This window comes from Pogoniulus pusillus, chromosome 13, assembly GCF_015220805.1.
Source record: "Pogoniulus pusillus isolate bPogPus1 chromosome 13, bPogPus1.pri, whole genome shotgun sequence".
Classification (NCBI taxonomy): Eukaryota; Metazoa; Chordata; class Aves; order Piciformes; family Lybiidae; genus Pogoniulus; species Pogoniulus pusillus.
The window spans coordinates 15,306,382-15,328,602 of record NC_087276.1 but is presented as its reverse complement, the minus strand read 5'-3'; the positions used below and the strand labels follow the sequence as shown (position 1 = coordinate 15,328,602).

Here is a 22,221-nt window from a genome sequence, read left to right as displayed (position 1 = left end):
ATTTGGAGAGCTGGAAAACAGTTCAGATTTCTAAATGATTGAGAGAATCAGGGGAATGATGGTGGTGAGAGAGGCTTTCAATGACTCTGGTGTCAAATTAGGCCTGACTTTATAATCTGGAAAACATCAAATCAGACCAAGAGCTCTGAGCCGCTGTAGGCATTTCAAGCCACGGAGTGGGAAGAGGAGGATTTTCACCTGTTCATTCACAGATGACCATCTGCCACCCTCTGCTAATGTAAACAGGCCAAACTAAACTAGTTATTGGCTGCCTCGTGTCTGTGGGACTATAAGGTCTCCCCAGAAAGCCGAAAGACTGAAAATAAAGCCTCTCACAGAAGATATGTCTGTCATCTGTACCTCACTGAATGAAGTACGCCATGCCTCCTGCAGCCTCCTGGGTGACTGCATTAGCAGTTCCAGGCTGGCTGGTGATTAGCAAAGATCAGAGCAGTAAGTAACCAGCAACACCCTAAACCCCAGGTGTAGAAGAAGTGTGGTTCAATAATTCCCATTTCTTCCAATTATTAGCTGTGCATCAATGTGGATTCTCTTTTAATTGTGCCAGTGCTTCTCTCCAGATAATGCCTAGCTGGAGTATTTGTGTTGGATCTGTGCCCTGGCTCCAGAAGTACATGAGCAGGACAGGCAGAGCTGAAAGTCACTGACAGCAAAGATGGAAACGCCTTTTCATGGATGGGATTACTTGAGCAAATGAAAGCATCAAAAGCTGATGTGTGCCCAAATGGAGGGAAAGACAGATTTGGGGCAGAGCATTGCTCTGACTGCATGGCACATTGCTGTGAACATGAGTCCTGAGGCTGCAGCTTGAAACGTGAGCAAGTGACTGTAGGTAAGAGGCAAAGAGATTGCTGGAGAGGAGAAGACCTTGAGTGTTAGGGCCTGTACTACATCAACCTGTATTTCTTCTTCACAGTTAACACTATAACAGTATTTCTTCTCCACAGTTAACACTATAACAGTATTTCTGCCCTATTTTGCCCATCTATCTACTCTCTGTTCCTCTTAGCCACTGCAATTTAGGCTGCCTGCTTCAAAGTGAACTCCAGGACCTTTTAACTTCCCTCCTTGCTCAGTTGCTCTTTGGGTTCAGGCATCCTGTTTTAACATGCAGGCATGCTTGGAGTATGGAAACTGAGATAGCCTTAACCTCTTATTCACACAAATACACTACAAATGAATGTCCCTTTTTTTTTAAATCAAGTGAAAAGAACTGTTCTTGTCCTTCCCTTTGTGAATCTTATCTCCAACCTTGTGCCTAATGACTTTGCAACAAGTTCTTGTTTAGTGATTAGTTGGGTTTTATTTGTTGCTGGTTTGGCTTTTTTTTGCCTGGCCAAGTGATGCACAGTGACATCAGGCTGAAGGATGGGAAGATGTGTTGTTTGGCCTCTCCAAATATAGTGAGTCTAGCCATGGTGGGATGTATCTGCTTCTCTATCAATTTACCCCCATTTCAAGCATGATTTGTGTCCTTTTCCCCACCAGATGTGAGGCAGAACACCTTAGGGTGAAGTTTGTTTGGCTGTGGCTATTCTACAAGCCATAGGAACAGCATCCACTGCATATTGTTTACTGCCTTATGTAGTCATTTGTAATCTAGACCAGCAAAGATTCATAATGTCATTTTGTTTCCCACCAGGAGTACTGGGTAACACCCCACCAGTTCAGGATCCTGCTTGAAGCAGCATTCTTCCCTGGTAAGTCCCCATTTTGAGGTCTATCAAGAAGCTAGGTCTAGTAATTCCCTGCATAAGAGAATTTGTTAATGAAGGTCTGAAGCTGCTGTGCCTTACAAACCATGCTGAGCTGTACTTCATCCTCTAGTTAGTTTTGTGGCCCCGAATGCATCTGTTAATATTTTGCACAGACTGACACTGGGGTAAACATCTCAGTTCTCTTTGAAGTATGGGACCTATGTGTTAGTCTTCCAGGGCTTTGAAGTTTATTCTGTTTACAAGGAACTGCTAGAACCCCTCAGATGCTTCTTTTAAGGCTACTGGGTTAAATGGTTGAGGACAGACTCATCCAAAGAGAAAGCAACACAGTTTTTGCTTATGAGGTAGAGGATAACATCAAATAAGAGTGGCTTACTGTCTGGTTCCTTACTTTGCTCTGAGTCTCAGCCTGCAGGGAATTTTTAACTATGTTTTATGTATGATAGATGCTCATGCAGCTAGTCTGTCTAGCAAGATGAGGAGGGCCTAAAATCCCAAATCCCCAGTGCACTCTAGCCACAAAATATCCCCCAAATCCTATAAAAACTGAATGTCTATAATAAAGCAATCACCAGCACAGGCACCACAGCTATCATGTACCACAGGAGGAAAGTAAGTCATCATGAGGTGCATGACCAGATCTAAAAGCTCTTATCATAGAGCTAATTTCCTATGGCTAGGCCTATCTTACCCTGTGAGCAAATGCCAGGGATTTTTTAGGAGGAGCTTGCCAGTGCTTTTCTGAGGTGGATCCTTCCCCACGTTGTAAAAGGAAGGCAAGAATTTGTTAATATCCCTGTTATCTAGCCTGAGGGAGATTTCCCCTTCTGATCCCAAATTAGATCATCAGTTTAATGTTCAGTGCATGAGCAGCCATACCAATTAGATACTGAGCAGCTGTAATAATGTCAGCGGCAGCAAACCAACCTCCTCTCACACTGTGTCCACCTGTAGCCAGTTTCTGCTGCTTTGGAGAAGGCATAAGGCCCTCCAGAAAGCATCAAGATGTGCATCAAGACAGCAGCTGCTTTTTTCTTGGCTCCTACTGGTGACCAGTGCCAGCCCTGAAGCAGGGATGGATGGGATGGAGTATAGACATGGTGTGAGTAAGGCAGTCACACCAAAATGGCTTCTTTCAGACCTTCTTAAGATACCAACAAATCGTCTCTGCAGAGTTCTCTCAAAACTTGCTCATGCCAGAAACATTCCTTTTCCCTGGTGCAGCTCTCCTTGTACCTTTAAGAGAGCATCCATTCCCGCCCCGGGATTTCCCTTGCTTCCACTGCCCTCTGTGGAGGGGAAGTCCAGGGACACTTTCTGGGAGCTTCTCCTTGGATTTTTTTTTCCCAACCACAGGTTACTTCATTCATAGTAATTTCTTGCTATTTGCTTAAGTATAGGAGGTTCAATCAGATCTCCTCTAAACCATCAATGTGTTATACTAAAGAGGACCCTTTTTTTCCTTAACTAACTTGGAAATCGCCCTCTGTGTGTCTCACCTTCCTCTTTCTGTTTCCATAACTATATGGCATTAGCAAAATGCTCTGCTGTTCCCTGTGCCTTGCTCAGCGTGCTGACTCTTCTGTGGAACAACACCTTACCTTTACATCCCAGCATTTTGCAACACAAATACCAGCCCACGACTTGTTTCTTATCTTGTGCAAGTGATAACTACCTGTAATCTCACAGAATTTGATGCCTTAGGTGTTTGGTGCTTCTACCTTTTTAAAATTCTAGTGCTATTCTTACAAGTCCATCAGACCTGCTCATAGCTGTGCAGGAAAATCTCTGCTCTGTAATGCCAGTATTCTCAGACTTTGAGTCGCAGCATGTCTGAGGAACACACTTAAAGTAGGATTATTCTCTTCAAATTAAGACTTCTGTGGTAGAAATGATAATTCTTAGAGAAATCCCTTTTTGGCCATTGTAGGAAACACATAATCCCAGGGCTCAGTTGGTCCCATGTGAGGAGAAGTTTAATCTCCTCCAAAAGTACTCATTACTTTCCACTTGCTGTGGTGAAGCCGTTGCTCGGTTTAGACAGTCAGCTACGTTTGCTGATGTTCACAGCTTGGCTCTAGGATTCATCCAAGCCTTTGTTTTTCCTTTTCACAAACTAGGTGACATGACTTGGAGAATAAATTGGAGAATAAATCTGATGAGGAATGACTGAGGGAGCTGGAGTTGTTTAGTTTGAAACAGAGGTGGCTGAGGGGAGTCCTGAGTGCTCCCTATAGCTACCTGAAAGGAGGTTGTGGAGAGTCTGCTGCTGGTCTCTTCTCACAGGTAATTAGCAATACAACGCGAGGGAACAGCCTCAAGATGTGACTGGGTAAGTTTAGACTGGACATGAGGAAAGAAAAATTCACCTCAAGAGTGGTCATGTATTGGAATGTTCTGCCCAGGGAGGTGGTCGAGTTGCCGACCCTGGGTGTGTTTAAAAGTCGTTTGGATGTGGTGCTTGGGGATATAGTTTAGGAGTGAACCTTGTAGAGGAGGGATATCAGTTGGACTTGGTGATCCCGAAGGTCTCTTTCAACCTGAACCTTTCTGTGGTTCTATGACTTGTAACATAGTTCTTCTCCCTAGATTTTTAATCTCAGGATTAACAGCATCAGCCCCAAACCCAAATTTGAGGACAACCAAAAATATCTGATGTCCATTGTGAGCATTGCCTTTGTTACATTACTTGCCATGGTCTCCTTGTAAGACTGTTCTTTAGTGTGTTTACAATCTCTCTGTTTCTCCCCATCATACAAAGTAAAGTAGACTCTGCACCACAGATTCAAGCAAAAGCTCCACCTGGTTCACTATCTTGACACTGTCATCCAGTGGCAGCTAGTTAAGGGAGAGAAAAGGGATGGATGCAGGATGGTGCTGCTTGTGTGATAACAGTGCTGCATCAGTAGTTTGGGGACTTCCTGGTCAGCCGTTACTCCCAAATCATCATGTTGCCAACAGAAATGCATGTTTCCTCCCTGGATCTGTACAACCCCTAGCTTTTGGTCTTCACAACATTCCCTGGCAGGGAGTTCTGTAGGAGGGAGTATTTCTTTCTTTTTCTGTTATGCCTTATTGTTGTCTAAATCACAGAAGCAGTTAATGCTAATCCTTGTCTGTTCTCTGTCAGTCCCAGTGGATCTCCATCGATATCATAGCTCTCTGTGTGCTGTGCCTGCCTCCCAGCCTGCAGAGGCTCAGGCTGTTCAGCACTCTCCAGCGTGGAGGCATGCCTACATCTGTCACCGTGTTGTTACCACTCTCTGTAGTTCTGTAAAGAATTTTCAGTGGGAAAGTCCATCAAGTGCTTTTTTGGGAATACATAGAGACTGGGTCTAATGCACTACCTTTATCTAAGAAGTGATTCATCTTCTTAAAAGATTTACCTGTACTAACTCTCCACCTTTGATAAAATCCATGTGTTGCCATATTACTGACTCCTTTCCCCAAAACCAGCCCTAAGGTTGCTGGGTCAAGTGGCCTCTTTCTTTTTGTTTTTCCTCAGACTTCTTCAAATCCAGAATCTTGCAGATTCTTACCACTGCATTTCATGTGTCAGTTATTTCAGCATCCTCAGATGGAGATTATCCAGGCCCCCTGGGTTCAGTTCTGATATCACTGGAAATTTTATCTTTAATATAGAGCTCTACCTCCCCAATTTCTTTTACCACTCTTTTCCTTCCTAAACAATTTATAACCAGCATTTTTTACATTCCAGTCATGTGAATAAACCCACCAGGTTTCAGTCATGTCAATTATGTTGTATTTCTCATAATCCAGCAAGAATTCCCAGTTCCTCTTGCTTTTAATTATATACTCACAAGGTGCTTCTCCCCAGTCCCTCTCTCTGGATGGCTGCCTATGGTGAATCATGTACACTCGTTATCACATGGTGGTGGTGGGGGGAGAAGGGTGGTGCAGTGCTGCTCTGGATCTGTGAAAATGTGTGGCAAGTTTGTGCCTTTATGTGTTACAGATGTATTCATTTCTGCAGGATACATCTGGCTCCTTCCCAAATGTGCATGTAATGGCCACATTTATGGCCCATTTTGATACATCTTTACGTACCGTGTAAGTTCCACTCTACCATTTACTCTTTATAGTGCTAAGGGATACGTAGTACAGAGCATATAGAGAGCTACAGATCCCTTGCCCTCAAAATCACAGAATCATAGAATGTTAGGGGTTGGAAGTGGCATCTGGAGATCAATGAATCTAACCTCGCTGCCAGAGTAGGATCACCTAGAGTAGGTTATGCAGGAGTGCATCTATGTGGGTTTTGAGTGTCTCCAGAGGAGACTCCACAACCTTTCTGGGCAGTCTGCTCCAGGGCTCTGTCATGCTCACAGTGATGAAGTTTTTCCTTATGTTTATGTTGAACCTCTTCTGCTCCAGCTTGCACCCATTACACCTTGTCCTATCATTGGACATGACTGAGCAGAGCCTGGTTCTATCCTCTCAACAGTGGCTTTCACAGGTTTATAACAATGACTGAGGGCACCCCTCAGTCACCTCTTCTCCAAGCTAGAGACTCAGCCCTCTCAGTCTTTCCTCATAAGCACTGCAAAAACAGGATTGTAAGATGAAGAGGCTGCCCAGGGAAGTGATTGAATGACCATTCCTGGAGGTGTTTCAAAGACCTGTAATGCCACTGCTGAGGGACATGGTCTAGCAGTGGGCTTGGCAGTGCTGAAGTGATGGTTGGACTAAAGACCCTTTCCAGCCTAACCAGTTCTCTGATGAGGTACAAAGCATATGCATGCCCATTCCTGATCTCCCTGTCTTCTGTAAAGCATGGTGAGCAACGTGCGAAGGCTTGTTGTTTGAGGTGACAGTGCTCTTAAAAGACATCTAGGCAGCTGCTTTCCCTCTGAATGGGGATGCTATTGTGCAGATTGTTTTTTTTTTTTTTTTTGTTAGCAACTAAACCAAGATTTGAGTTAGTGGCTTTTTCTATTAAGAAAATCTGGCTAACTTGTCACTGCTTCCCAGCAATCCAACACCTCTACTTGCTGGAATAAGCTGTGCCACCCTACCTGCTTAACATCTGGAGATTTTGTGTTCTGGAGTCAGGGAACCTGCCAGCTCTTTCCCATTGTTGTTACTATCACATCACTTGTCTGCTGTCTTGTGTAGTGTCCAGCCCTGACAGCAGCACAGTGTAGACTGCTAGTGTGAGATAAGATATGCACTCAGACTCCCACTCAAAAAGGAACTAAATGATAGAGAGCTCAGCTCTGAGACACCTGGCCATCCCCAAAGAATTCATGGCCTGGTAGGAGGCTCCAAGTGCCCTGTACAGTGTGTGGGTGCAGAGCAGGACCCATACCAACACAATCTGCAGAGCTTGCAGGGTATGCACTGCCTTCATCCCTCCTAGAGGTTTGTTCCATTGCTCTTACAGAATGTAAGATCCAATCTGTGTAGGATCCAAAGCATTGAACCCACTCTGAAAGGGATTCAGAGCACTAAATAATGACAGGATCCATCTACCAATGGAATCTCTGTGTTCTGCTCCCTCTGTTCCCAGACTGGCTTCCTGATTCCATTTCTTAGAAAAACATTTCTAAATGCTTTTTTATTCTTTAGCCATCCTAGACATGCTGGGGGAGAATAACCTTTAGATCCACAAATAATTTGAGAGCTAATCACAGCATTCAATCACTGTTAGAGATGCCAATGAGAGCTAGAAACCCGCAGCAAGAGGAAGGGCTGCTTCTCCAGGCTCTGCCTGAAGGGTGGATGGCATGCTTTCTGCACCTCGACCTCTGCCTTCCACATGGCCATTTCAGACAAACAGTGAGAAAGGAAGACACTCACAAATTTTGATTGCAGCCTAAATGTAATTTTAATGTGACTCAGTCCCAGACCCTGCAGCCAACTGGAAGCCCCTGTGATCCATTCCTTGTAGTGTCAACCTTCTGAGAGCTAGACCTGTGGTCCCTGCACTACAAGATCTGCTGTGTTTCAGCTGCACAAGTGCAGAGGGCAGGAAGTTTAGGCAGTACTGTGACTGCAGAGAGAGGGAAAAGCCAAGGCTTAGAGGTTGAATGGAGAATGTGGCTCACAACTGAGAATGTTAGGAGCCTTTGAAGGGTTTTGACAGCATCACCTCCACAGTGGTGCTGACATTCATGTCTTCCTGGTGAGATTCATGTTTCTTAACTTTGAGGCATTGGAAGTGAGGAATTGGAATAGGTCGGGAGCTGTAGAAATGGAGCTGACCATAAATTGTGGCTACATGTTCTGCTGACAGAGTGTGAGGCTGTGGAGTGCATGGAGGAAGGCTGTTGTTGCAGCCATTTTCGGTATGCTCTCAGTAAGGCTTTAAGAAAGACATTATTGGAAGTATGGATTGCATTTGAGCTAGGGAATAGCACCAGCTGTGTGCCTAGTGGGAATTTCTGGATGTTCTTTTTGCACCCCAGGGTGTTTATTAACAACATGGGGACTGTATGACTGGTGGTACCTACAGGACTGCAGTTGGTAAGCTTGCTGTGGACAGTGTGAGGAGCTCAAGGGATGGATCACTCACAAGGGATGTAGGTATAAGCATGATGATAGTGCTGTTGGATTGGGGCTGGCTGGCACTTCACTGCCCTGGATCTCAGATAAAATTGCCACCCACCAGGCTGCAAAAGGCCATGACCGTGTACTGACAGTTAGATATCACAAACTCCAAAATCTGAATTAACTCCTTTCATGCTTATTTTATGCTGACACTCTTTCTTTAGGGGCAAATTTAGACCTGTGTCATTTACATTGCTCCTGTCTTTACCAGGAAAAAAAAACCCAAACCTATGCTAATTCCTGGCCGAGGCAGCTGTCAAAGCCAACATATCCATCTACTTAGTTTGGATTCTTTCCAGAGCTTGGTCACTCCTGCTTCACTAACTGCAGTATACTTTTTCACCAAGTTAGTGTTTCAGATAAGAGGAAACACACATGGGGCCGCTGTGGAGGTGTGGGGAGGCAGAAACAACCCCTTCTCTCCCGTTTTCACAGTGACTTTCTAAAGCTGGCTTCCAGCTATCTCCTGAGATCACCCATGGCAGCACAGCTTTGTTTACCCAGCACAGAATAGATCACTGCATTTCTTTTCTCCCACAGATAACTCAGTTTTCTGAGTGGGCTAGTCACACAGTTACAACTTACCTCACACATAAATCTTGGCTTGGAAAGCTTTCAATATCTGCCAAAACTGTGGGCATGCTTGACTGTCCCAATCCCAGCTAAGACACTCAGAAAGTCAGTCTTAAGCTGCTCACTCAGGCTGCTATGGCCTAAGTTTATTTCCACATCAGCTAGGCAAATCATATTTTTCCCCACATTTTTTTTTCCTTCTCATATCAAGAGGGTTATTTTGGTTTTGGCATGGAGCTGTTTATTGACTGTCCCACACCTGGAGCTCATGAACTTTTAATTTTCATATGTTCAATTGGTTTTAATGACCAACTAATTCTTGAAGCACCATCCTCAAAAATACCAGTGAGTATGCACAGCACTTTGGGGTGAAATAGGCTGTGAGGTGCTCCCCGAGTTTGTCCCACCTTGTAGTTAATCCTTACAGAGCTTTTTCACCAGGATTTCATAAACTTCCCACTATCAGGTAAGCTGTGCCCTCAGAGACACGACACCTGGGATGATTAATTGTTCTCCTCTGCCAGCAGTGGTGAAGGACCAGCTTTCCATTCTATTCCTTGGGTAATAGCAGGGTGGAATAGAAAGAGCCCAGCAAGGAGGAACCAGTATCCACGGGCCATTATCTCATACTGTGTCACATTTGTAAACTTTATTTTCCAGTCACATAACGTAGGAAAAAAGCTCTTTCAAAAGCGGAGTTTGGATGTTAGCTCTAGCAGACAGCTCTGGGAGTAGGGGCTGTCACTTTGCATCTGTTGAGACTTAAATCAGTCCCATGGCTGCTACCTTCCATCCACCCCCCGGTGTTTTATTTCTTGGTAAGTGCCAGGGTACAGCAGAGGAAATGAACGCACTGATAAGCTGGGGAGCTGTCTTCTCTAGTGATTCTCAGCAAGTAAATGGCTGAGCAGGGGGCAGAAATGAGCTTTCTTGTGCCCAGTTGTGCCCTTTATCTGCCATTTCTCTACTCCAATAAGCATATGATCCAGCCGGCAGGAAGGGGTTGTGGGTGGTCATTTACTTAAGGGATGCTAGAGAAGAGGCAACCCGGGCTGCAGCCTAGTGAAACTGTCACCTTTGTGCTGTCTCTGCCTTTCAGACCACTGCCCCCGGGGGTTGTTTCAGGGGCAATTCCAATGAGATGTCAGAACCTCCTTAGCAACTACCAGCCGCTGCCGTTTGTGCGCTCCATGGAGCAGCTCCCAGAAGGGAAGCGGTGACCAGTCCCTGGCTGCAGTGCCCGTAAGGGAGGCACAGGCTGCTTTTCAGAGCTTCAGCTGGCTTTAGAGCACAGACCCTGCACCAGTCAGCAGGTAAACAAGCAAACCCTTGCTCTCGCTGGAAACAGGTTGCTTTCCTACAAAGAACTGTTAAAATCCTGCCTCTCCCTGCAGGGTGAATCTGCTTTAAGCTACAGCACAGAGCAGCTTGCTTGTGCCTGTATCACAGCGAGCCAAACACAAAGCAACGCAAGCTGGAAGGAAGTTGTTTTATACTTACCAGCAGCGTTGATGTTTTCCTCACAGGAGTACCAGATCCCAGTGTGGAAATACCTGAAAAGGAAGCGGTCATCTCCCGTCTCCCAGCTGTAATGAACCACGTTCTGGTTTGTCTCATTTGCAGTCTCATTCCCGCTGTAGTTGAGGCAGTTTGTCTTCTTCTCTTTACCACAGCTGGGCTTGGGGACCCTCTGTGTGCCCTCGCACCAGTGGGTCGTGATAAAAGCTGTTGTAGAGAAGAGGAGAGCCATCAGATTCAGACTCACTGCTAGCAGGGCTCTGCATCTTCGATTTGTCTTCATGGTAAATCCGCCCTCCCTCCCCCTCCTGCTGAGAGAAGAAGTCAAAAGGGTTTGTTTTATTTGGGAGGGAGGGGGGTTCAAAGCTTCTCACGATTCAGAATCCAGTTTTCCAGGCATCAAAACTCTCGGCTTCTTCCAGTCTGTTGTTGTGGCAGGGAAGGAAGCGCTGCAGCCAGACTCCCATTCTTCTGCTCACTTCAAACCCTGCCTTTGTACGTTTGGGGAGCAGCTGCAGGCGGGAGCGCGGCCGTGCTCTGGTAGTCGGTGAGCTTCAGCGCGCTGGCGGGAGCGGACAGGCTCTGCCTCACACGCGGCGCCGACAGCCACTGAGCATCTGCTCGGCCACCACACATCATCCCCAGGGGCTTCCGCGCCGGGACACACCTGCGGGCTGCGGGGCTGGCCGGCCTCTGCTCCCCCGGGATGGAGCAGGAGGGACTCAGTGGGAGGCAGGCAGCAGGGACAGCCACTGCCTGCCGCCACCTTCCTCGTCCTCACCAGACCTAGGGGACCACTGCAGCGTGCTGACGGCTGAGGTGGGCCGGGGGGAGGCGTCACATCTTAGTCCCAAAAAGAATCGTTATTTGGAGCCGTGGAATACATTTTGCGTGTGGCAAAAGAGTAGAGGTTTGTCAGGAGGAGAGATGGAGTAATACTTGGCTTTTCTGCTCTGAGCTAGTGAGTAGTAAATCGGGGATCTAGTTCTGCTGTCAGCATCCCGGCGTAAATCCCTGCTTTCAGGGGCTTGCTCTGGCAGTCAGCAAAGCCCCAGAGGAACTGAGATTTGGAAGTGTGTAATGAGTAAATCTTGTGTTACTCACAGTGCCAGGAAGAGCCCCTTTCTCAGGGGTTCGTTCCAGACACAGCCCATGCAGATGTTGTGTTTCAAGTGGGTCTGTAGGACATTTTGTAGGTCTTGGTTTGTGCAGACAGAAGACTAATTAGAGTGAGCCTTGCCCTTTATTTGCCAGATGGCAATGCTTGGAGAGCAGGGAGCACTGCCTAATACCCCCCTGACAAAGAGAAGGCCACCATCCTGTCTTCTTGGTGATCTGACTCATATAGTTTATAACCCCTCCCACATTTCTGTGAGCTACATAGTGAACACTTAGTGTTGTAAGGCACCAGGGCACTTGGCGGTGGTGGTACAGTCTGTAAGACCTATTCTCCAAGTGTCACATTTCTCACATAACAGTTCAGCATCACTCAGCAGCTGAACATTCTTTTCTGTGGTGAATTTGCACATTTCTTCTGGGCTTTGGACTCCACGAGGTTTCCTTTCAGCCTCGTTTGGATTGCCCTGCGAGGGTCATGAAAATGCATGTGGCCTCTCAGAGCAGTCCAGCAGAGAGTTCCCAGCAAGCTCTTGAAATAGCCCCACAGGCTCATCTAGCAGATGGGACAATGCTCTCATCTCGCGCTCTGTACTTCATGAAGTCAGAGCACTGAGCAACATGAAAAGCTCATCCTTGGCCTCACTGCCTGCAGACAGGAAGTGTGGTGGTAGCTTTTCCAGCTCCTTGAAGAAAGGCAGTAAGCACCAGATGAAGTTTCTCCTTAGCATGGCACCACAGAGAACTTCAGGTACCTGTTCCTGCCTCCCTGATACCCCCCCTTACAAGTAGCCATTGGACTCTGTTATGCCTCTTGTGGGTGCCTGTTGTGCATGTCTGGTCCTGGCCATTGGTGAAGTTTGTCACTGTGTCTACAGACTCACTTGGCTTCAGTCGTTTACCAGCAAAATGCTTCCCTGAGAACAGTTCTGATGGGCACTTTACAAGGTTAGTGAAATAGCTTTGTGTTGCAGACACTTTGCTACCCAAATGGCCTTCCTTTTGCCCTCTCCTGCCTGTCCATGGTGAGTACCACTTCCTTGGTGACAGATTTTTCCAGTGGTCTGGGCCAGCAGAGTGCCTCTGTACACATTCTTCATCCTGTTGGAACTGCAGCACCCCTCTTGCTGTTCCAGTCACAGAATTTCAGAATGGTGGGTGTTGGAAGGGACCTGTGAAGATCATCTAGTCCAAATCCCCCACCAGAGCAGGTTGCACAAGGTGGTGTCTAGGTGGATTTTGAATGACTCCAGAGATGGAGACTCCACCACCTCTCTTGAAAGCTCTGCATCTCGCAGGCAGATAATCAGCATTATTTGCTTGGTTTAATTGCAAGAAAGAAATACAGAAGATAGCTATTTAGAGGACCACTGGATTATTACTCCAGTTATTTTTGTGTTGCAAGATATCCCACTTGATATTGCATTTGTGTGTTCCTGTGTTCCTCAGGCTTATCTGCCTCCTTAGAGGAATAAACAATGCACTTTAAACTTTGACAGAATGCCTTCACAAGAAAGCTAGCATTCTTCTTCAGGATTATCTTTCAAGTGGCTGTCAGTATCTGAATCATCACTTTTCCAAGTGTGAATACAGGTCTTACAGGTCTTTTCTCATAAATCTTTCCTGCTGCTTTGTAGCTTCTGTTTTCTGATCACAGCACCAACTTCTGCACACCCTGTTTCTCTCCATGACCATCTCCCTGAGGAGTGGGCATCCCAGAGTTTGGTTATTGGGGGTAATTCTGTCCTAAATACTGATTTAGATTGGCATTTTTTTTACACTTCATCCTAACAGATATTTCTATTTCTGCTCCTCCTTATATTCTTTACTCTTGTTTATTGGGCTGAGGAGATGGTGGCAGTATATGTATGTGTGTATATGTATATGCATATCTATATATGTGTGTGTGTGTCTATGTGTATATATATATAAAAAAGTAAAATAAAGCAGAAATTTGGCTTCTTTTATGATAGTTTTAGAATCTTGAGCATTTTAAAATATTCAACACAAAGCATAGTATGTTCAAAGTCAGAGCTTAAAGCTTTTTAACATGAATTTAAGGTCTGGGGAGCCCTTAGAGCTGCCTTCCAACATCTGAAGGGATCCTACAGGAAGGCTGCAGAGGGACTTTTCCTGAGAGTGTCTAGAAATAGGACAAGGAGAATGGCTTGAATCTAAAGGGCAGTAGGTTTAGACTGGATCTTAGGAAGAAGTTCTTCAGTACAAGGTTGGTGAGACTTTGGGACAGGCTGCCTAGGGATGCCTCCTCCCTGGGGGTGTTCAAGGCCAGGTTGGATGAGCCCTTGAGCAGCTGAATCTAGCTGAGAGGTGTCCCTGCCCATGGCAGTGAGGTTGCAGGAGATGATCTCTGAAATCCCTTCTAACATGAGCCATTCAGGGATTCTATGAATTGGTTTTTGGTTTGGGTTTTTTGTTTGTTTGGTTTGCTTGTGTTTTTATTCATTTGTTTTGTTATTTTTTCCCTAATGGAAACCAGGTTTGTTGGTTTTGTTTTTTTTTTTTTTTTTTTTTTGTTTTGGTTTTTGTGTTGTGTTTGGGATTTTTGTTTTGTTTTGTTTTGTTTTTTTTTTTTTTTAATTACTAGACTCCTCAGGCTATGTATGTAGAGATTACTTGAGAAGGGAACTATTCTGTGCTATGCTTGTGCTGTAATGCTCCAACGATTTTTCTCTTTGTATAATCTCTGTTTATCAGATTTGCTGTGTATAAAAATGGAAAGACCATACATATGTCACAGAAGGCAGTTCAGATGCCTGGATTAAGTTGTATTTATGTGGTATTATCTTTAATAGTACAGCAGAAGGGTTTAAATGCTATAGAGTAGTAGTTCTCATATTGTGGTTGCAAGAACCTTTAAAATCCTTTTTGCAGCAATAGCTTTTTTCTGATATTGTGAGAAAAAACTACCTTCCCAAGTTAGAGCTATATCCCTTTTCCTTTGCTATTTCTTACAGGATCAGTGCAAATTGTTATTACTCAGTATTTACTAGAATACAAAAGGAATATGACCCAGAGGATTTAAAATAGTGATAGCATTTGCAAAGGAGCCCTTTCACTCAGGCTGTGTTTTCCACTAGTGAGCAACAGAAGCCACAGTCACTAAAATGAGAGGAACCTCAGCTTCCTGAGGGATGATGAGGGGGCATGGTGAGCTTGGGCTGGTTGTTTATTGGGCACCAGCAGTATTCACTGCATGGCATTATGTGCTGGTTTGAAGTCAACGTTTGATAAACCATACAGCTTTTCTTTAAATTGGCATTTCTTACGGGTCCTCCTGGGCTTCCTCACGTGTAGGTATTGTCTTTTCCATCTGTCACTGGACTGGGCTTCCTGGTTCTTCCTGCCACTTTGGATCAGAGCCATCCTGGTAGCTCAACTTTGCTCTTCCTCAGCACTAGAGCCACAGAATCTACTTGTTCAATTCATTCAAATGGTTCAGAATCTCCTTCTCTAGTCAGAATTGTCCTCTTCTGACATGAAGATTTGAGTCGCTTGTATTTTTCTTGTTCTCTTACTGTGGCAAATATGAATTACTGGTGTACTCCTAATGTTCTTCTCCTGTTCTGTCCAGCAAAGTGTCCAGTTTTTCCTTAGCTCAGCCATCTCACAGGATTGACACTTGAATTTGGAGAAGAGGATTAGGATGAAAATGCTCTGCATACTTCCCCCAGATCACTAGCAAGCACTAGTCAGTCATGCATGATTTGCCCTCTTTCTATTTCATATCTAGGCTACTTTTTGCTGGTTTCCCCCTTTTTTATTGTTTTCTAAGAATCCTGACCCAAAACAATCTGTGTCCAGCAATGAAGCATAGCACTGAGAGCTCCAGGCTGAACTATACCATCTAAGGGATGCTGCTGAGAAACATTTCTGATTTTCACTTATGTTTTAAGAAAAAGGAAGCCTTCAGCAAAAGAGCAGTCCCCCCCCAGGGTGTATTTGAAGGTGGACTGAATATGGACACCATATGAAACCTTAACCTTCAATTGAACTTTTGACTTGAAGTGTGTCTTTTATGCACTTTGCTTGTGGGCATAAGAAGATTGCTCAGGAAATTCTTCCTGTTCCTAAACTGACCAGGCAAAAAATGGTTTCTGACAGTACTGTAGCAAAGACCTCTAGCAGTCTTGACAGACAAGCAAGGAGTAGAACAAACTGTTGATTCTCTTCTGTGTGCTTTCCTCACAATAATTTCCTTGGCCCAGTACCACTGGCCAGTTGAGAGAACTTTTCTAACTGTCCCCTTCAGAGTAGCTGGTTTAGGTTTCTTAATCAGCAAGGATGGACAGTACTAACTTGGCCACAAGGATGGTGCCATTCACTCACTCTTTCTCCTGGGAACAAAGAGAGTCTCTGCAGCTCTCTGACGTGCAGACTCCCAGAGTTAGATCAATCATGCAACAACGTGCTGTGTGTGAAAAGCGAGTGATCCATAGCTTTGTAATAGCGTTAAGATGCTGTACTTACCTGGTATCTACATTTAATTCTTCCAGCAGAAAGTGGAGAAGAAGGGAGATGAAAAAAAGTGCCAGGCCTAAGTCATGCTGTAAATCATGCCTGTGAGAGCTGAATGTGATTTTTTGTCTTGCACTGACGCTTGTTATTTCCTCACTATCAGGGTCCACTTGACCACTTGTAACAGTATCCTGTTGGGACCCTGCTGGGTCTCTTTGGCTTGAAGAAGAGGAGCCTTAGAGGTGACCTCATTCCTGTTTATGAATATGTAAAGGGTGAGTGCCAGGAGAATGGAGCCAGGCTCCCCTGGGCGATGCCCAATGACACAAGGGCCAATGGGTGGAAGTTGAGGCATAGGAAGTTCCATGCAAACGTGGGGAGGAATTTTTTCATCTGTGAGGGTAACAGATCACTGGAACAGGCTGCCCAGGGAGACTGGAGAGTCTCCTTCTCTGGAGATATTCAAAACTCTCCTCATTCTTAGGGATGTTCAGGAAGGGAAGTGAAAACTAATACATGCTAGAGACACTAAAACTCCACTTCTGAATTACAGAGGTGATGGCCAATAGTTAAGAATGGCAGCAGAACCTTGTATTGCAGTGGTAAATGAAATTCAACACAGGTAAACGTGAAATGATGCTCATGGGAATTTTCCTACTTTGTTTTTACAGACAGTGATTGGACTTTAAGTTACTCCAGTCCTTTCCTCCTCAGCCAAAGGAACTTGAGGTTCAAGTTTCATGGAACAAGCTGCCCAGGAGGGTTGTGGTGTCTCCTTCTCTGGAGATACCCAAAACATCCCTGGACACATTCCTGTGTGATGTGGTGTAGGTGATCCTGCTCTGGCAGGGGGATTGGACTGGATGATCTTTTGGGTCCCTAACATTCTGTGATTCTGTGATCCTTATTTTGACCCTGAATGTGATTTTTTTGTCTTGGAGTGACGCTAATTATTTCCTCACTATCAACCTTCAGACTGTCAGATTGGATCAAGATCAAAGTTAAGTTAGTCTTTAGTACTTGTGTTGAGGCTAACTTTGCTCAGACATCTTTAAGTTACTACAGGAAGTTATAGGGTCACTTAAGTCTAGGAGCACAACTCACACTGTTGTTAAAGAAGCATTCTTGCACATCTAAACCTTAATGGCAGCTTGCAAGCTTTTCACAGACTCCTTGGCCTGGCAAAATTGTAGCCCAAATGCAGAGGTAGCCACAATAAACAGCAATGCTGAGAGATTTCAAAGGACTTGTCACACAAACATGCACTTTTAGAACCCAGGCATCTGATTTCCACATTCTGTTATTATAGAAACACTGCAATTTCCCCCATGTATAAAGTTAGATATTGCCACATCCCACTGTGCTTTTGAGGTGCTTAATGCTCTAATTCCAGATGAATTCATTTATGTCACTTCCATTTTTTGACGCATTGCTAAGGTTACCCTGACACTAGCTGATCACTCACAGCTGATCAAAGTCTTTTGAAATCATACAGGTCTTAGAGATATTACACCCCAGCCCTTGTGGCAAAGCAACCAAAGTTAAGATGGATTTAATGACAATTTGACTTTTTCCTTAGAACAGGCTCTGAAATGGCATTTTAACTCCTCTCAGATACCACCTTGCCCTTCCTTTTCTTTTTTCCCTTCTATTATCAATATATTTCTAGGGACAGAAGCTGGAGTGTAGTAGTTACCAGTTTCTGCCTGGCAAAGAACCCAGCTATACACAATTGATGTCATTTATGTCAAGAATGATGCTGCATATTTGTATGTCCACGTATTTTACTCCTATAATTAGGATTCATCCATATGCCCAGACATTGTGAGTGGTGGAATATGAAGTGGCAATGAGATATTAGTTCGAAAATGAGTGGCCAGGCAGATTTGTTTGACCAGAGTCTGTACCCTGGGGCTCATGTTTCTATATATTCTCTGCAGAAATTGTACCCTGTACAAAATGCATTTGGGAAAGCAGGCATTACCAGAGCAGAGCAGGAGAGGCTACTTATGCCCAGGGATGGCTTTTGATGGGGCCAGTATGACCTGCAGAGCATGAGCATGCATATTCCAAGCCAACAGATCAAGAGCCCCTAGGCTGTGCTCATGATCTCAAGTGCTGTTGCTGGCTTGGAGACAGATGGAAGCTGAGCAGAGATGCTGAAGGTGAATGTGAAGTTTGGCAAGCACAGGAAGGCAGGATAGTCAGTCTGGCTCTAGAAATTGAAACTGAATTTTACAATGTATTGCATTGAGTTTACACTGAGGCAGAAGCTAGCGAGCACAGCAAATTTATCTGTGCAGCAAACACATTTTAAACATTTGGGTACCAAGCCTGAATTTAAGCAGAGGTCTTCCACCCTGGGAAAACAGTAGAAGACAAAGCAACAAAAGTAAAAAGTGAGAGCTGGATAGTAAAAGCAAAGCAGAGAGGAAAAGGCATCTCTTCATGGCAAAGCTAGGTAATTGCATAACTGTTCCAAGTGGCAGAGAAAAGGTCAACAGGCAGATGACTGGCTGGTGACAGGATGCTTGTGCCTAGCAGGGGACAGTATTTCACAGTGCATTGGAAGAAAAATGAATGATGATGCAGAAGTGGCTAAGAAAATGCCAAACCATGCGGAAAAATATGAGAAGCTGAGAGGGCCTGGGTTAGGCTGTCCCAAGATGACACACAGTGCCATGGTGAGAGACATCCTCTAAACTGCAGGACATTTAAGGTAGCACCAAACTCAGCAGAGTGATGGGAACAATGTCAAAATTAACAATGAAGTTGTAGCAGATGGCAGAAGAGGGAGTCAAGGCCAGGACTTGGCACGATGAGGGAAAACGTTAGCCATCAGCCTGTCTGGAGAGCAGCAGGAGGGATGAGATATATCAGCAAGCTGGAGGGCGAGCAGGACACTGCTACACAGAATGAAAGCACGGAAGTGAACAGACAGGGATTATGCAGTGGGAGGTTGGTTTGAGGACCTCAGGATGTTAAAAACTGCAGAGCTGGAACTGCTTTGTATCGGAGACCACTGTCATAGGACTGCATGAACTGCCTGGCCTCGGCAGGGAGGTGAAATGAATGCAATTGTTCAAAGGATAAATGCAATGGATCTTCTGGAAACTTAAATGGGAATGAAGCTGCAGGATGGAAAATGTCCAGCAGTCCAACCTAAGTACTGTCTGCTCACAGCTGATCATGAATATTTACTCATTCCAGTCCCTTCCTTGACTGAGTTTTGGATGGGCCAAAGTCCTTTCTTCATTTCCTGCAAGGTCCTGGGTAAAACCTCACCTCTCCTCTTGGCCTCTGAGGTTGTGTGCATCTTGGAAGAGTTCCTCCTTTCCCTGTTCTCCAGAGCATTCAAATTTCACACAGGTCTGTGTGTTATTTTACACATTACTTTTGTTTCACAATAAAATTTACTGGGTACTCTGATATAATTACAGGGGATTCAGCTGAAGCAATTCTGCCAGATGTGAATTGTAGAATGTCTGTGGTTGGGAGTGCTAACTGGAGTTCTTTTCATCCAACTCCCCACTCCAAACCCAGATGAAAACTACTGGTGAGCTTTACAAGTTCAGCATAATGCAAGAGTGCTTCTGTCCAGATGTAAGGAGATTTCTTTCTCACCATGAGGACAACCAAGAAAATGAACAGGTTGCTGAGGGAGGCTGGGTAGTTTCTAGTTTTGGAAACTGAGAAGGTGAGACCAAGTAAAGCCCTGCTATGGCCCTGCTTTGAGCAGGAGATTGGACTGGATACCTTCTGGGGTCTCTTCCAGTCTGGGTTATCCTGGGATCATATGAGGAGCTGTGCACCACATTTATTATTTAAATCTCCTGCTCACAAGCAGGAACTCCAGGCTGAATATCAGAGGATGGACCCATTTTATTCCTAATGGGCGAACACTCCAAGCACATCCACTTGTGAAAGGTTATCCTGTGTTTTCAGACATAAAGATTCAGTGTGGGAACCTTCATAAACTCCTTCTTGGTAAGCAAAGTTGCAGCAGTTGAGTTTGTTTTTCTGCCATTGTTCCAGCTTCTCAGTGAGCTCCTTGATACGTGATCATCTGTTGGCCCTGCAGACTCCCTGGCAAGCATCCCATTCCTAGGATCTATTATTAGCTTAGAAGTTTGCAGGAACTTGTATCTCAGGTGCTTTTTGTCCTGATTTACTGTGTGTTTAAATGGATTTAGAATAGAAATTTTGATCCCTCTTATATTTTTTTTCTTTCTCTCTCCATTTGGGAATCACTTCAGGCTTCTGAAGGATGCCTTATTGCTGGTACTGTCATCCCTCACCTTGCTGTTTCACTGTGCCAACACTTCTCTGCTCTTCCTAGTCTTTTTTTGACAGGTGGAGTGCATTTACTTTAAGTCTCTGCTGTGTCTTTAAATAGGCCTCATGGTCTTGATTCAGATGGATGATTAAAAAAATTGGATAATGTAAAAATCATAAAATAAACCAAAAGCTGATGATGTCCCAGGGGACAGTCAGGGCACAGGTCCTTCAGCTTGCTTGCAGAGGGGGCTGATAAATACCTTGGGGTCAGTAGTTGAAGGACCTGTGTCAAAGACCAGGTCTGGTGTGGTGTGTCCATGTCACAGGATGGTAGAGGTTGGAAGTGGCCTCTGGAGAGCACCTAGTCCAAACCCCCTGCTAGAGCAGATTGCACAGGATGGCATCCAGGTGGGTTTGGAATGACTTCATCATTTTGGGCAGCCTTGGAGCTGGCTCACCTCACCTTGCAGAGCTGTCTCTGGGTCAGTGGTGAGGAATGACAGACTCTGGAGTGGCACAGTAGACCCTGCAATGGGCAGGGTTGCCCAGGAACATTGTTAAACATAGCTGCACCAGGCAAGTTCAGGCTGGCACTTTGCCCTTTATTTGATTGCAGTGCCAAATATCTATAAAGCAAGTGGAAGCTCCTGTCAGACCTGGCTCTGGGACTGAGGGTTAAACATAATGTCTCCAGGGCAGGATCACTGCCTGCTGGCCTGCATTTCCAGAGCATGTCCTTGGCTGTTAAGGGAGGTTTGAGCTTGATTCCAAGCAGATCATGAACATTAAACTCCTCAGAAGTAGCCATTTCTGTAGTAATAGCTAAGTTATAGCCCATGTGCTGAATGAAACCAAATTAAGGCTCCATGGGCAGTATTTATTTGAGCAATTTCACTTAACCTTACCATCTTTAATTTCTTTTATACCTTGATTTAGTAATTTCTGATATTTTTTTTTATAGTTCCCTTTATTGAGAAGACTACAAGAGGCCTGAACTGAATAATTGTTTCTTTCTGCAGTTTTGTACTTTAATAGCCACAGAACCCTCTGTACGTGGGCTCTTGAAACAATAAACATCTTTATCTGCAGCGGTTTAGATGTTTATTATCTTTGTAGCACTTTCTTGTGAAGGTGCTATTGTGTCCTACAAATAAACTGCATCGATTTGTAGTCAAAGTGGTAATTTTGATTACTTTTGGATGTTGTAGGGGGGAAAAAAAGTGTAACTTTTAAAGAGACAGAAAGTACTGTAAGCATGCAGAAAACACAGGAAATGGTAACTGCTCAAGTGGAAGATTTCAGTCTGATTGGAGAATCAAATGCCGAACTATTTGTTATTGTCAGCCCTTAAAAATTACCAGCAGTGATACACTTCTAAGGAAATATACTTCACAGGAGAAATTAGGCTACATCCCAGCAGTTAGTGTCATGGAACAGATAACTGAGTTCCTTGCTCTCCTTTCAACGCAGTGATATCATGCAGCTCTTTTAAATGTTCACATTGTCAACAAAATTTATGCTGGCATGCACTATATTGAATCACTTTCTGCACTGAAAACCTATCTTATCAATATTTCTTCTGTTCTTCCAGAGTCTTCAGGGAAAAGCTGCAATTTTGGAATCCTACAGGCTACATGAAGTTGCACACAAAGGACTGAGCTTTATGTTCGTGACACATTTTTTGAGGAGAGTCAAAAAGAAGTCTGGTTTGAAGGAAATGGAGCCATTTATTACCACATCACTGGTAGGAAACAGAGCAAAGTTCAGCAGCACACATTGCTCTTCACTGTGGTTACTTGTCTGGTCCTTCTTTGAAATGGAGTATCATGGTGTGGGAGCAAAATCCCTTCTCAAAGGCAGCTGTTGCCATGACTGCTAAAACAGGATTAACTCTTGCAGTGCACAGAAATGAGCTACAGTGTGACTGGTGGCAGCTGCCTCTGCCAATGCC

The 22,221-nt window shown here is 44.7% G+C and overlaps 1 protein-coding gene across 1 annotated transcript in view; it reads right to left on the bottom strand.

Annotated features, from left to right (window-relative positions):
• GSG1L (GSG1 like) overlaps positions 1 to 11,185 on the bottom strand; it is a 61,147-nt gene extending 49,962 nt beyond the window's left edge. The window contains exon 1 of the mRNA XM_064153084.1: positions 10,383 to 11,185. Within this exon, the coding sequence (XP_064009154.1) occupies positions 10,383 to 10,683 (301 nt within the window). The 5' untranslated portion in view covers positions 10,684 to 11,185. The remainder of the gene's footprint in view (positions 1 to 10,382) is intronic.
• Between the last annotated feature and the right edge of the window lie 11,036 nt (positions 11,186 to 22,221).